This window comes from Cervus canadensis, chromosome 33 (genome assembly GCF_019320065.1).
Source record: "Cervus canadensis isolate Bull #8, Minnesota chromosome 33, ASM1932006v1, whole genome shotgun sequence".
NCBI classification, from domain to species: Eukaryota; Metazoa; Chordata; class Mammalia; order Artiodactyla; family Cervidae; genus Cervus; species Cervus canadensis.
In genome coordinates this window covers 31,126,382-31,142,976 of record NC_057418.1, presented here as the reverse complement: position 1 = coordinate 31,142,976, position 16,595 = coordinate 31,126,382, and the positions used below count along the sequence as shown (strand labels likewise).

Below are 16,595 nucleotides of genomic sequence, written 5' to 3'. Positions count from 1 at the left end.
ATTAATTGCTGTCGGCAGCTCTGTAAGAGACCCTCCTGGGCTGGAGTGACCGTTTTGGCTTCTTTCTGTCCCTTTTTCCTTCTGATTCCACCTTCAGACATGCTAGCAAGTGTTGGACAGTAAGCCAGATAAGGTCAAGGGCCAGAGCTTTCTTGTCCCTGTCCTAAGCACCAGAAGCATTTTCATAGTTAGAATTGAGATAAATGAGTAGTTACACAGGACTACAATAACCAATAATAATGTCTGAAACATTTTGAACAGAGAATGACTGTCTTGAATAAGTCAAGTGTGTCTGCCATTAACTGGCTTATACTGATGGATGTTCAATAAGAGATAAAATTCTTTTCATGGTTTTTGGAAAACTCTTTTTGCCAAGTTTTTGACTGGTAGAATGAAATACAATTTTTTTTTTAATTGAATGAAACAAATTTGTAAGGGGCTGACTTTATGACTAAATCAAATCAAACCACAACTAGGGAGTTACTGAAGCACGTGGAATCACCTCCAGAGCGTCCAGCCAAGCCAGCTCTAGGCCCAGACACGAAGTCACTGCCTTGCTGGTCTATGTTCGCTCTCAGATGTCTTCAGACCCAAGTGGAGAGGCCCCAGTGGGTTGTACACTTCAAGGGGTAAGGAGATGCAGTTTAAGAAGAAGGAAAGAATGAGTCCAACCAAATAAGTGTTCAGTATCATGACTGGGGGCATGAAGACTCTTTTCCAAATGTAGAAAGCATAGCTTCCTAATAGTCAACACGAAACATCTCCCTCTGCACAGGTACACATCATCTTCTAGACGTGAAGTGGCTGTCTCACCCATGCCTACCTGTCCGCTGCATAGCCCAAGGTGAACGCCCCGGCCAGGAAGCCCAGGTTCAGGATGGCTTGTGTGAGATCCAGCATCCAAGCATTGACACACACGAGGTCAAACTGGAAGACAAAGAAAACCCGTGAGAGACCCGTGGCAACGCTCCTCCTCAAGACACCTGATCTTTTGTATCCTTGAACATTTTTGCTCGCACGATCCTTAAAAACTCTTAAGTGTACCACATAGGTGCTTTTACGGTGACATGTGTCTTCTTTATCAGTTTCACTATCTGCCATCGATGTAGTTTTCCGTACACTATAAATGCTGACATTTTAAAATCATTCTCCCAACTGTATCCAGTAGAGTACCATAGCCATGACAACTACCATAATCCGGTGAAAACAAGTTCTGCAAGAGTCTAAAATTTGACCCCAGTCTTTTTCCTCTTTGAATTCTTAGTTTCATTCACACATGGATATATCCTAATATTTTATGTAGAAAATATTGTGTTATGTATATAAATTGACATTTAATTAACTTTTGTCCTGAGACAATGTTTCTAAATATTAGAATCCTTTCCGATTGGGTTATATTCTAGTTACTTTTAGAACATGATATAAGAATGTAAGATAAGATGAATCTTGAAAAACAAGTACTATCTGGAGTAAAATTTTATTGGAAATGCACCTCCCTGTTTCTAGAACAAGGTTAAGAAAGCTCGGGGTTTTCCAGCTAGCTCATGTAATCTGTGGTTCAAGATTGTTTATTACTAGAATGAGCTAGGGTTCAACATCAATTCTATTCCTGATTTTTCATTTTTATAAACTTATGTGCCAAGAAAACTTATCTGTATAAATAAAGTAATGGGAATGGAGAGAGTTTTGTTACAGGATTGTTACCCGGTTCTATTGCTTCTTTCTCAACGCCAAGATTCACAGAACAATCCATCAATAAACTCATGTTTAACTTTTCTATCAACCAACATGCCATTTAAGACTCCCACAGTCAAAAAAAAAAAAAAAGACTCCCACAGTCTTGTTGTCAGAAAAGAAATGGGAACCACCAAGCTCATAAAAAGGTGTTCAATCAAATCATTCAGGTCATTTGCTTTCTTTCCTAGTTACTTCCTTACCAGTATTCCAAATTGTCCCACTGGTTCCCCACAGGTTTTAAAACTCCAGGTCAGTACATCTTAGTAAGACAGGAGAGAGATAGGAGTCCTTTCGCAAAGGGGGAGGACGTTAAGAAAAGATCTGTATCCTCATCAACTACATATCCTCGACACCACTTTGGACATGTGTGAGCTGAGGCTCTGAGAGCTGATTGCTTTTGAAGAATCCAGACCCCCCACCACATGACCATCTCTGCACACCTCCAAACGGCATGCTTGCCCCAACACGAAGAGCATTGCTCTAGTGTGACACGAAAATCAATGTTATTGGGATAAGAATTGTGAGTGGTCTGATAGATACATATTCATAAGCAAGCTGCAATATTTATTTATAGAACCTGAATTCTTGTCTCGGTCCCACAGCTAATATATGACCTGTCGACCAATATAGCTGGAAAAAAAGCTGGAAAAAAGAAGCTGGAAGCTGAGAATTGTAGCTTGCACTCCTCCAACCTCTGAGATACAGAACAAAGCATAGAAGATGTTCAATGTGTGATCCAGGTGGCATCATAGTGCTTTAGAAACTAAGTTATCATAGCACTTTAACCACTTAAACCGGTTAAGTATGGCTGCAAAAAAAGAAGCTGGAAAAAAGAAGACTCGGGGCAGTAGTAGCTGGCCCACTTCATAGAGCTACCGAAAAGATTGATGAAGACTAAAAAAGTAAGATTCTCATGTCTGACTCTTTGCGACCCAGTGGACTACAGCCCCTCTGGCTCCTCTGTCCATGGAATTCTCCAGGCAAGAATACTGGAGTGGGTTGCCATCCCCTTTTCCAGGGGATATTCCGACCCAGGAATTGAACTCAGGTCTCCTGCATTGCAGGCAGATTCTTTACTATCTGAGTCACCAGGGAAGCCCAAAGAAGTAAGAAGATACACATCTATGGATAGTAGTTGTAACTTAAAAGGGATGTATCATTAATATAGATGATGGTTTTTTACGGCACAACAATTTCATTTTAAGTAAACTTGCAGGTGATTATTCATCTGAAATAATTTCTCATTGGAATTAAGCATGTAAAGAATTCAACTAGAATTAAAGTATGTAAAATCTCAGAAATCAAATAGGAGATTTAACTGCCAGAGAAAACATTCTGACTCAGAAAATATGCTGATATCAGCCAATGTCAAATGTAAACTCCCAAATAGTAGAAGCTGCTTCCTCCAGCTGAGCTTCAGACACCTGGATTAGCCGTAGGTATAGGAATGTTTCTCCAGTCCTTTTAATGAACATATTTAGCTCCTTTTGAATTGTGTGAATTAAGATGCCTCTAAATACTTTTTAAATAGACACAAAAATTCTTTAATATAAAATTGATGACATTTTTAACTCTCACATAAGAGGAGCTATCTAAAAAGTTTTTCCCATATTTCCTATGACAATAAAATTAATTTAAAAGTTTAAGTGGTTAATGTGCTATGATAACTTAGTTTGTAAAGCACTATGATACCATCTGGACCACATATGGAGCATCTTCTATGCTTTGCTCTGTATTACAGATGTTCAGTTCGGTTCAGTCCTGTCCGACTCTTTGTGACCCCAAGGACTGAAGCACGCCAGGCTTCCCTGTCCATCACCAACTCCCAGAGCTTGCTCAGACTCATGTCCATGGAGTCATTGATACCATCCGACCGTCTCATCTTCTGTTGGGGGAGTGCAAACTACCATTCTCAGAATCCTGGGCCAGCAGGGCCCGGTTAGGTTCTGCCAGTAGGGGGCGCTGGTGCAGGATGAGAAGGAGGAGGGAGGCGGTGGCGGCAACGCTGGCTGCAACTGTAGCAAGGACAACGAGCAGTACTAGATCCCTGGAGGAGGGCATGCAACCCCCTGCAGCATTCTTGCCTGGAGACTGCCAGGGACAGAGCAGCCTGGTGGGCTACAGTCCATGGGGTCGCAAAGAGTCAGACACGACGGAGCGACTGAGCGTCACAGTGCTTCTAACCGCTCCCCGGCCACACGGGGCGAAGCGACAGGCCCGCAGGCTCTGAGATGCTGAGGAGCAGGGCAGGGGGTCTGCAGGAGCTGTCCCCTCCTTGCTTCTCTGGCTTTTCCAAAACAACTCAAATCCACATCTTTTTTTTTTCCCCCCAACCCCTTCCTGCTTTATATACCTGGTTTCTTTTCTTTTCTTTTTTTTTTTTTAATGACTGGGAGCCTGCTATCTTTCAAAAGCGTGTGTGTGTGTATCAGTCGCTCAGTCATGGCCAACTCTTTGCGACCCCATGGACCGCAGCCCACCAGGCTCCTCTGTCCATGAGATTTTCCAGACAAGGATACTGGAGTGGGTTGCCATTTCCTTCTTCAGGGGATCGAACCCGGGTCTCCTGCACTGCAGGCAGATTCTCTAACAACTGAGCTACAAGGGAAACCCTTCAAAAGCATAAAGTGAATTAATTTAAACAAATTACATACCTGGAAAGAAATGCATGTGCACACGAGTACACACACACACACACACACACACACACACACACACACACTTAGGTCTCCAGCACAGGGAACAGACTGCAGTCACAAGACTGAAGGGCTTGGTTTTAACTCTTGCTCACCCAGTTGGGAGGCAGACCCCTGCCTCCTGGGGCGTGTGTGTCATGGTCAGGTCTGAGCTCGCTGTCTGCTGCCCAAACAGCTCTGGGCCTGAGATGGTCTTGTGCCTAAAGAGTGGTTGGCAGGCACTGAAGCCAATGAATGTTATAGGCTAAGGACTTTTTCCTGAAAAAAAGTACTAAAATTTTGTTGTAGTTCCCAGGGAGACCTAAAACACATCTCCTGTCAGACCTAACTAAGTATGAATCAAAGTCACAAACATTTATGTCTGTCCTAAGGCAATCTATGAAGAACAAGTGAAGCATCTCCTTTTTACACATTTAAAATTGTTTTTAAATGCTCACAAATCCATTGTACCCATCCTGTTAATTTTCCTTTAAAGTAACTTTTATTTAAATTTCAACTCATTTCTATGCAAGGAAAATTACTCCCCTTGGCATGAGCAGAAAGCCAATCAGATAAGGATTCAAACAACTGTTTGTGGAATTCTGGAAGGATCTCATCATTTCATTTGCAGAAAGCACAACTCTAGCCTAATTAGTTCGTTTCAAAGGGCTTCCAACCAAGTGCTTTTCTTAGCTTTTCCTAGATGTTAAAATCCAAACAGACATTATGTCAGCTTGAGTTGTAGTGATAAAATGCTGAATCAGGTCATCATCAGATATATGCTCAAGTTTTGACGTCTAAATTATCCTTAGAACAAGGGCAACAGAATATCTTCAATACACAAAGGTGTAAGGTGAAAATAATGCAGGGATGCAAAAGACAGGAGTTCAGGAGGGGGCTTGCCTGCTCCTGAAGCCACAGGGAGTGACCCCTGATGGCCGGCAGCTGACTTTTCCATAGATGTGCTGTTCAGTCCTCTTGAACAAACTCTCACATAAGAGAGTCTAAGTTGAGAGGACATCACAGTATTTGACTCCAGCCACAGCCATGAAAAACTATTCATTCTCTGTATTGTTGTGGGAGAAAGAGAAGTCGCTGGAATTGAATGATAAGCTCCGAGTGCCTCGGCTTTGATTTTCTCAGGATGTGTTGTAAATTGAGCCATTCCGCATTAGCTCTCAGTTAAAACTCAACAGCCAACAAATGCTTCATCAGTGTTAATAACATCATGTACGCCCTTGGTTTGACCACCGGATGTGGGTTACCTCTGGCTACATTTAGCATTGGCCAGTCACACATTGACCCCATGGATGGATTCCATTTCTAATCAACAAGCTGCCATCACAGAGCCTGTTAATGGCTTAAAATATTGTAATCTTAGGGGCTTCCCTGGTAACCCAGTGGTTAAGACTCTGCACTCCCAACATAGAAGTCGTGGGTTTGACCCCTGGTTGGGGAACTAGATCCCACACGCTGCAAATAAGAGCTTGCACGTGGCAACTAAAAAGATCCTGCACGCTGCAACAAAGACCAAGGATTCCATATGATGCAACTAAGACCTGGAGCAGCCAAACAAATAAATATTTTAAAAACACTGCAATCACAAAGAAAATTATTTGGGTTGGATCTCCATGAGGGGGAAGCATGTCATTATTAATACTAGTTTTAACGAAAATTTCTTTAACATGATCTGATAGCATTATTTGGGTATTATTTGGGTATACCAAAATTTTCCTGCTTTTCTGATCTGTGTGAGCCATCATGATGAGCTGTAGGTATGGAAACGGATCATAAGTATTTAAAGCTTCCAGTGGTGTGCTGGCATCCCACAGATGAGGCCAGGAGGAATACCAGCTCAGGCTTCGTTTCTGCCTCCCTGGGGAGCTTATTACATGGCTCAGAGCTGTTGTTGAGTCGCTAAGATATGTTTGACTCTTTTGAGAGCCCATGGGCTGTAGCCCACCAGGCTCCTCTGTCCATGGGATTTCCCAGCAAGAACACTAGAGTGGGTTGCCATTACCTTCTCCAGGGGATCTTCCCAACCCAGGGATCAAACCTGGGTCTCCTGTATTGGCAGGCAGATTCTTTACCACTGAGCCACCAGGAGCCAGGGTAGCTTATGGGAAGCAAACACAGGGCAACTGAGATTTAAACTGCATGGGACTGACTAAATGCAAGAGGGCCCCAGAGAAAGACATGACTGGTGGGAATCCAGAGCAATTAGATTCATGGAGAAAGTGGGACATAAACAAAGCCTTCAATAATGAGCTGCGTTTAGAAGGGAAACAAAGGGGAAAGAAGGGTGTTTGAGCCGGGCGATGGGCAACCTAGGCACAGCGACCAAAGCACACGTGCCAGTGAGGCTCAGATCTGCCTGCAGCGAGAGGGTGGCGGGCTCAGACTTCAAGCTGAATGATCACCTGTGTCTATGCCCCCAGTGGGGCAGGTGGCAATGGGACAGAGTTTCTTACTCAGAAAACCAGAGGCCTCAAGAGCGCTCATAACAAAGGAGGAGAAAGATCTAAAGGATAGAGGAAGAGTCCAGGGAGAGGACAGCAAGACCCAGAGACAAGAAACCCAAGAGTCTGCAACAGTCGCCTAGAGCAGGCGATCACTGGTGTAAAGTGGCACCACGGTCTGACGCGAGGTTTACAGGGTGTCACTTGTTCTACAGGTGCTCTCCAAGGTCAATAATAGTCACACTTTCATATATATATAGAAGCTTCCCTGGTAACTCAGCTGGTAAAGAATCCGCCTGCAATGCAGGAGACCCTGGTTCTATTCCTGGGTCGGGAAGATCCCCTGAAGAAGGGAAAGGCTACACACTCCAGTATTCTAGCCTAGAGAATTCCACGGACTGTATAGTCCATGGGGTCGCAAAGAGTCGGACACGACTGAACGACTTTTGCTTTTCATATATAGTCAAGGAAACAAACTTGGAAATAGAAGGGACAGATGTCCTTTAAATGCACAGCTTTCTGTCTGAGCTTGTGAAACTGGAAGAAAGGAGAAAGCTACATTTACTTGGATAATAATAATGCCTCATTATTTATTAAGACCTTCGTGACTCACCTTCAAACTTCAGATGTTCAACCCGTTTTATTTCTTTGTAGCGAACACAAGCAATTACTCATCCGAAAATGTTTACGATTTCTCTAAAGAACTGAGACTGTCTGAGGACAAGAGAAAGCTGACTGGCTCTGAATCTGTACAGACCCAAGAACAGAGGCGCCGTGGCTCTGGAGTCAGCCCAGGCATCTTGATCGACCCCTCCTGACTTTGTGTCCCTTGGCAATTTTCTTAATGTCTTTTTAAAAAAATATATAAATTTATTCATTTTTATTTTTGGCTGTGCTGGGTCTCCGTTGCCGCATGGGGTTTTCTCTAGTTGCGGAGAGCAGGGGCTATTCTCGAGTTGCGGTGCGCGGGCTTCTCATTGCAGTGGCTTCTCTTGTTGTGGAGCACCGGCTGGAGGGCCCGCAGGCTTCAGTAGTCGCTGCGTTTGAGCTCAGAGTTGTGGCTCCAGGGGTCAAGAGCACAGGCTCAATAGTTGTCATGCATGGGCTTAGCTGTTCTGTGGCACGTGGCATCTTCCTGGATCAAGGATCAAACCTGTGGCTCCTGCATTGGCGGGTGGATTCTCCACCACCGAGCCACCGGGAAAACCCTTCTTATCGTCTTTAACCCCTCTGGGTCCCTGTCTATAAAATGAGCACCAGAACTGGCCTGATGCTGTCACTCAGATAATATATGTAAAGTACTTAGTATAATGCTCGAGACATTAAATACCCAATAAATGTTCCCAACTACCTTATGGTTAGCGATCTGACAATGGTTGTTGCTGTTGCTCAGTGTACTAAGTTGTGACCAACTCTTTGTGATCCCATGGACTGCAGCACACCAGGCTTCCCTGTCCTTCATTATCTCTCAGAGTTTGCTCAAACTCATGTTCATAGAGTCAGTGACGCCATCGAACCATTTCATTCTCTGTTGTCCCCTTCTCCTCCTGCCCTCAATCTTTCCCAGCATCAGGGTCTTTTCAAATGAGTCAGTTCTTTGCATCAGGTGGCCAAAGTATTGGAGTTTCAGCTTCAGCATCAGTCCTTCCAATGAATATTCAGGACTCATCTCCTTTAGGATGGACTGGTTGGATCTCCTTGCAGTCCAAGGGACTCTCAAGAGTCTTCTCCAACACCACAGTTTGAAAGCATCAATTCTTCAGTGCTCAGCTTTCTTTATGGTCCAACTCTCACATCCATACATGACTACTGGAAAAACCATAGCTTTGACTAGAAGGACCTTTGTTGGCAAAGTGATGTCTCTGCTTTTTATTATGTTGTCTAGGTTTGTCATAGCTTTTCTTCCAAGGAACAAGTATCTTTTAATTTTGTGATGATGATAATAAATACTATAATGAATGGTTTTAAAATGTAGTTTTCAACACTGACTGCTTGTTAAAATTACTTAGAATAAGTGAAAACAAGCCTAAGCTCTGCTCCAGACCAATTAAATCAGAATCTAGTCTAACAAGCAGGTGAGTTTGAAAACCCTGGGTAGGCACGGAGGTTATAGGTATACAAGTTACATGCCTGCTGAGGGGTAGTTAATTTTCACATTGTGTGCTGGGTTGTCTAGTGTCCCCCAGCCCTCACCCAGTTGATGTCAATCTGGAACCTCAGAAAATGACTTTATTTGGAGATAGGGTCTTTGCAGATGTAATTAGTTAAGATGAGGTCATACTGGCTCAGGGTGGGCCCTGATGTAATGACTGCTGTCCTTATAAGAAGAGGAGGCAGGGACACAGACATGCACATTGCAGCAAGGGGGACACACCTTGGGAAGACATAGGGAGAGATTGGAGCAATGCATCAACGAGCTAAAGACCACCAAGGACAGACAGTGTATTTGTTTGCTGGGGTTGCCATGACAAAGTATGGCTTTAAGCAACAGAAATATATCTTCTTACATTTTGGAGGCCAGAAGTCTGAGATTAAGGTGTCAACAGAGTTAGTTTCTTCTGAGGCCTCTCTTCTTAGCTTGAAGACAGCCATCTTCTCGCTGTGTCTTTACAGGGCCTTCCTCTCTATGTGTGTCTGTGTCCTGATCTCCATCTAACAAGGTCATCAGTCATCTGGATCAGGGCCCACTCAAACGACTTCATTTCAATTTAATTTCCCCCTTTGTTATTATTGTTTAGTCACTAAGTTGTGTCCAACTCTTTTGGGACCCCATGGATTATAGACCACCAGGCTCCTCGGCCCATGGGATTTTCCAGACAAGAATACTGGAGTGGGTTGCCATTCCCTTCTCCAGGAGATCTTCCTGATCCAAGGATCAAACCCGCGTCTCTTGCATCTCCTGCATTGACAGGTGGGTTCTTTACCACTAGTGCCACCTGGGAAGCCCTTGAAGACCACAGACCTGTTGAAACCAGAAGGTTGATGATCGTGACTCCAGAAATACCACCTTTTGACCTCACCATCAATCAATCAGAAGAATATGTGTGAGCGTGTCATGCACCTGGTGACCCTCGTCCTCACCTTGCCTTTAAAGACCTTCTCTGAAAGCCATCAGGGGATTTGGATCTTTTGAACATAAGCTGCAATAGACATCATTCTTTCCTTCACCACAATCCTGTGTGAATAGACTAGCTTTATTGTTGGTTCAAGTTTGGTTTGGTAACAGGATAACTTTTAACTATTAGTGTTTGAGATACTATACCCATCTAAATTCCCTAAAACACTGTTCATTTAAAGTGGCGCACAATATCTGACTCATATTTTTGCCAGTATTCTCTGTCCTGGAGACCAAGATCAGCCTTGGGTGTTGGTGATGAGTTGACTTCTCAGATACCCTGTTCTGTGATATTAACCATGTTCATGAGTGCTCAGTTGCTCAGTCACGTCTTGACTCTTTGCGATCCCATGGACTGTAGCCCACCAGGCTCCTCTGTCCATGGAATTCTTCAGGCGAGAATACTGGAATGGGTTGCCATTTCCTCCTCCAGGGGGTCGTCCCGACCCAGGGATCGAACCCGAATCTCCTGCATTGGCAGGTGGGTTTTTTAACACTGTGCCACCTGGGAAGCCCTGATATTAACCATACATAACACCAATACTTGATGTTCAAGCTTCAAGACAGAGGCCTCCCAAAATGGGTCTGCTCAGCATGTGTCTTTATGAGATATCACTAAAATAATAATCTACCTTAGAATAATAATAGGTCCTACATGTGGTATTAGGGAGCAGTGCCTTGGAAATGAGATGATCCCTCCTTTGATTAAAATCTTTAATAGCTTCTCACTTTTTAGAGAAGAAAGTGCAGGCTTTTTATTACAGCTTTCAAACTCTTCCCATAGCACCTCAACACATTTTCCAATCTTATCACCCATCACTCTTGGCTGCACTGGCCTGTTCACCCATATTTCAGTTATTTTTACCTTTGTGGGCATCCAGCTGTTTTCTCTGTCTGGAACACCATTTTCCCATCTCTTCTCTGTCAGATAAAAATTCCACTGCTTACTTCTTCAAGACCTAGATAAAACGCACTCCTTGGATTGGAGACACCCTAGCTACCAGATCCTTCATAAAAATCTATTTCAGTTAGCTCCAGAAGTCACATACCTTAACTGTGACCACATATCTTGAACTTTCTAGAAAAGTCCTAATACCATAATTTTCTTTGTCTCTAAGGTGCACTTGTTACTTCTCCTACTAGAGGTCCTTGTTTTGGGATTGATAAATTCATTTATGGGAGAAGACAATGGCACCCCACTCCAGTACTCTTTCCTGGAGAACCCCATGGATGGAGGAGCCTGGTAGGCTGCAGTCCATGGGATCGCTAAGAGTTGGACACGACTGAGCGACTTCACTTTCACTTTTCACTTTCATGCATTGGAGAAGGAAATGGCAACCCACTCCAGTGTTCTTGCCTGGGGAATCCCAGGGACGGGGGAGCCTGCTGGACTGCCGTCTATGGGGTCGCACAGAGTCAGACACGACTGAAGCGACTTCACAGTAGCAGCAGCAAACTCATTTACTGCAACACTATCATTCTGTATTATCAAATTAAAAAATCTGAAAAATAAAATGACTGTTTTAAAAAAAAATCGTTGCCCATACTTTTTAAAAACTATTTTTCATTTAAGCAACATGGCGAATGTATATAAATTAGAAGAAAAACAACCAGCTATTGTTGGTTTTGTTCAGTTGCTAAGTCGTGTCAGAATCTTTGTCACCCTATGAACTGCAGGACACCAGGATTCCCTGCCCTTCACTATCTCCCGTAATCACCTGCAATTCCACTCTATTATGAATATTTTTCTATACTTTTACCCATGCACATATTTATATACACACATGTGTTTTTAAAAGATAAGGTTATATTCATCTACTATTTTATTTGTTCTTTGTTCTTCTACTATTCTACACAGTCTGCATGGGATTTGTGAGTTTGTGAATCTCTTTTCCATACCATCACTATAAACGGTTACATTTAGTCTATTGCATATGTGATAATAATTATTAAACCTATTATTAGACCATAAATATTAAACCTATTCTTTATACCGGAAAAGAGAGTAGGTAGTTTTAAATTTTTCACCATTATAGAAATACACTGAAAGCCTTACTCTAAAAAAGAAATGCAAAAGCTGAGTTTTGAAATATAATCAAGTCATAGCAAGCAAAATGTAGAGATTTGGGGATGAAAGATTAAATTATAATTTAAAAAAAAATTCCAGTTCCTTTGTTAACCTTCTCATATGCCAACTTATTACAAAACAAATTTTGAAAAATATTAGGTAAAGCAGCCTGCTAATTTATGTAGGTTGCAGTTTCTTTTGTAAAATTCTTATGCAGACCCCTAAAATAAACATACATGAGCACATTCCAGAGAAATTAATTTTTTTCCAACGAAGTGTTTCAATCCCAGTTTTTAAGAAAATAAAATGCAGGATCTGTTTATATTAGCCTCATTGTTAATTAGAGTGATCAGAGGTTCTTCTTGGAGTTGATTTTTTATCCCTCACATGATAATAGTTCTCTGTAATAATTAAGAAATGTAGAGACATTTAAAAGGACATCATAAACACACTAAAATGACTCAGCATTTTGGAGACAAAGCTGTCCAGACGGCACAATGGGAAAAGAAAAACAGATGACATAGTCTGCATATACAGGTCAGATATGTTTGTGAGGGCAGGTAATAAACAACGAGATACAAATCAGAAACAAGTTCAGAACTCCTTGATTCTTATTAGGACTCTAACTGCAGTTATTCACGGGGGGTTGATTTGTATTTGAAACATACAACAATTAGTAACAAAAATGAGCTCACTATTTGATCATTATAAGTACAGAGGGCCAAACAAAACACACAGAAGGTATCCTTAGAAACACGATAATGTTTAAAACTAATAACAAACATGTAGCTGCCTTTTTGTGATTCTTCGGTTTGGGGAAAGGAAGGTGTCAAATTAGCTTATCATGAAACAAGACGTGGGGACTTTTACAGGTGCAAGAAGTAGTTCTACCTTATGTAGTTGGCATTTTGAAAACGGTACCAGGAGGTATTTTGCTACTAGAAATTGTCCTCAAATACAGACATAGATATTTGGCAGTTTTCTGGACTGTAAGATGTTATGGAACCTACAGGAAGGATTTATAAGCCATCTGATTGTAGGTTGGGTGAAACAGACAGAGGAAAACTACTAAAAATAATAACAATAATAAATCCCACAATGAGTTTAACCATCCCTTATAGGAAAATAAACACATGATCTTCTCTGTCCTTTGCAGAGAAAGACAGACTCCCCTGCCCCCACCTCCCATGTGAGGATTTGACACAGAAATTTTCAAAATCTGCCATCTTGAGATGTCAAGGACTTCCTGATATATATTACAGTCCATCAGGCATGGCTTGAAGAGGAATTCTAGGATCAAGAAGACCCATCACATCTTACTAGATTTCAGTTTGTGTGTTGCAAACACTGTTTCTCCTCTTGGAAACAACCATTACCAAAGATTTTCATAATCTAGTCAGAACATAGAGTACCATGTACACCTTTTAAAGTCTGCCAAAGACCATATTTTCTAATAGAACTCACTCTCATGACACAGGCAGCCAAGCTAAAGAAATACCAGCAATAGTGCCACATACAAATCTACTTCTCCAGAATATAAAAACTGGCTTACAGAAAGGAAATCTTTGGTATTTTCCCACTTTAATGCTTATCTTTTTTAATCTTCTAAAAAATCATTGATTTTGCTATGAATATTAAGCCATGTTCTCTGTAAAGCAATTATCCTTCAGTAAAAAATAAATAAATTATAAAAAAGCCATGTTCTAACCCTATCACATCTTTCTGACTTTGACACTTCATTCTAGAATTTTTGGAACCTTCGTTTCATGCTCACATCAAAACTCAGGACACTGAACAGATAGTTTGGAAGGTCTATGCTTCCACGTTCTGCTATTTTCTGTCCTCTGAACATGGAATGAGTGTCAGAAACACCAGGTGACTCATAACAGCAAAGTAATTTCTATTAGATTAGGAAAGAAACAACATAGAGTGAGAAGGTTTAGAGGAGAAACAGAACATTATATAAATCAATAAGAAAAGCAGAAGTTACTGTCAGCAAAAGTCAATAAATGACCACAAAGTTTAGAAATGGTAAACGGACTCAAACCAAAAAAAAAAGCTTTGCGCCAAAGAATATACAATGGGGGAAAGGCAGTCTCTTCAGCAGGTGGTGTTGGGAAAGTTGGACAGCTACATGTAAATCATGGAGGCTATAACACATCCTCACAGCATACACAGAAATAAACTTGAAATGGCTTAAAGACTTAAGTGTAAGATAAGACACCATAAAACTCCTAGAAGAGAATATAAGCAAACTTTCTCTGACATAAATCATAGCAGTGCTTTCCTAGGTCAGCCTCCCAAGGCAATAGAAATAATAGCAAAAGTATACAAATGGAACCTATTCAAACTTAAAAGGTTTGCACATCAAAGGAAACCATAAGCAAAATGAAAAGACATCTTATGTACAGCCTGGGATAAAATATTTGCAAATGACGCAACCGACAAGGGATTACTTTCCAAAATATGCAAACAGCTCCTACAATTCAATAACAAAAAACCAAACAACCCAATCGAAAAATAGGCACAACATCTAAATAGACATTTCTCCAAAGAAAGATGGCCATAGGCACATGAAAAGATGCTCCTCATTGCTAAGTATTAAAAAGCATAAATCAAAACTACAATGAGGTACCACCTCACATCCGTCGGACTGGCCATCATTAAAAAGCCTATAAATAACAAATACTGCAGAGGGTGTGGAGCAAAGGGGACCCTCCTACATTGTTGGTAAGAATGTAAATGGGTGCAGCCACTATGGAGAACACTATGAAGGTTCCTGAAAAACGTAAAAATACATCATATGACCCAATAACCTCACTGCTGGGTATATATCTAATTGAAAACTCTAATTCAAAAAGATACCTGCACCCTTATGTTCATAGTAACTCTGTTTACAGTAGCCAAGACATTGAAACAACTTAAATATCCATCAACAGATGAATGGATAAAGATGTGTGTGTGTGTGTGTATAATGGAATATTAGCCATAAAAATGAAATAATGCCATTTGCAGCAACATGGATAGACCTAGAGATTATCATACTAAGATGATCATACTCACATACTAAGGGAAGTATGTGAGACAGAGAAAGACAAATACCATATGATATCACTTATATGGAATCTATGAAAATAGACACAAAAGAACATATCTATGAAACAGAAGTAAACTTAAAAGATATAGAGAACAGACTGTGGTTGCCAGAGAGGGGGAAGGAAGGACTGGGAGTTGGGGGTTAGCAGATGCAAACAACAAGGTCTTACCATACAGCACAAGGAATTATATTCAATATTCTGTGGTAAATCATAATGGAAAAGAATATGAAAAGAATATGTATATGGATAACTGAAGCACAACTTCATCAATCGACTATACTTCAATAAAATTTGAAAACATATCTTTGCACCAAAATTAAGCCTTCTCAGCAGCATCAGCAGATGGCTTTTTCCTCCATCTGTGTCTTGTGCTAACTCTGTTTGTTTTTTTGTTCTCTTGGTGGTTTATATTTGAGATCAAGAATCTGTGGGATTTGACAATAGAGTTATTTTCATAACATTTCCAATTGTTTAGAATCAGGAAAAGAGGCTTGAGAAAACGCTTCATGTCAGGAGAGTCTGGGCCGGGATTTTTAGGACAGCGCTTCAGGCAAGTTGGAAAACAATAGGATTATTCATTAAATTCCACCTGGAGAGCACTGCTTTGCAAGTTATTCTGTTGTGACTGCAGAGTTTGTAATTATTTGACCCGAAGCGCAGAACAAACTTTGTAATCTGTACTACTCTGAACAGTATTTCTAGTGTGTGTGTGCACACACTATTTTGGGAAATACACACATACAACAATGTATTTCCCAAAGTCTTAAGTTGCCTGGAGCTGCCAAGTGGCAGGTAGTCTTGCCTGGGAAATCCCATGAACAGAGGAGCCTGGTGGGCTACAGTCTATGGGGTCACAAAGAGTTGGACATGATTTAGGGATTAAAGGACAGTAAGAATTTATTAAGCCATCTCTTCAGTAGGAGAGCTATTTCCATCATATTTTTACCAACTGAAAACTGCCTCACGCTTACAGCAAAATTTTCTGCTACTGGAATAACATTAAAAAAATGCTGGCATTGTACCAATGTGCTTTTTTTTTTTTTCCCTCTTCAAGCATTACTCTAGCAGTTTCATATTGCTCTTAGAACTAATTGCTTTGCAGTGGGAAGGGGGCAGGGAGTACAGTCTGTTGCGTACGAGAGCTATGCGGCTTGGTTTTACAATTTCAGATGGTAAAGCATCTGCCCGCAATGTGGAAGACCTGGGTTTGATCCCTGGGTTGGGAAGATCCCCTGGAGAAGGAAATAGCAATCCACTCCAGAACCCCTGCCTGGAAAATCCCATGGGCGGAGGAGCCTGGTAGGCTACAGTCCATGGGGTTGCAAAGAGTCGGACACGACTGAGCGACTTCACTTGCTTTCTTTTCTTCTTGTTTTACAAAGGAAGGAAGGTTCTAGAGTGTCACCGTGACCATTTATGTCTTTTCATTGACTCAGACTAGGC

General features: G+C 41.5%; 1 protein-coding gene across 3 annotated transcripts in view; it reads right to left on the bottom strand.

Moving 5' to 3' along the window:
- Positions 1–16,595, bottom strand: part of SLC22A3 (solute carrier family 22 member 3) — a 93,920-nt gene that overhangs the window by 57,675 nt on the left and 19,650 nt on the right. For all 3 annotated transcript variants that reach the window (XR_006267229.1, XM_043457209.1, XM_043457208.1), the window contains exon 2: positions 824–927. Coding sequence is in view for 2 of the 3 variants with exons in the window: in XM_043457209.1 (XP_043313144.1) it covers positions 824–927 (104 nt within the window). In the remaining variant the exon portion in view is untranslated. The remainder of the gene's footprint in view (positions 1–823; positions 928–16,595) is intronic.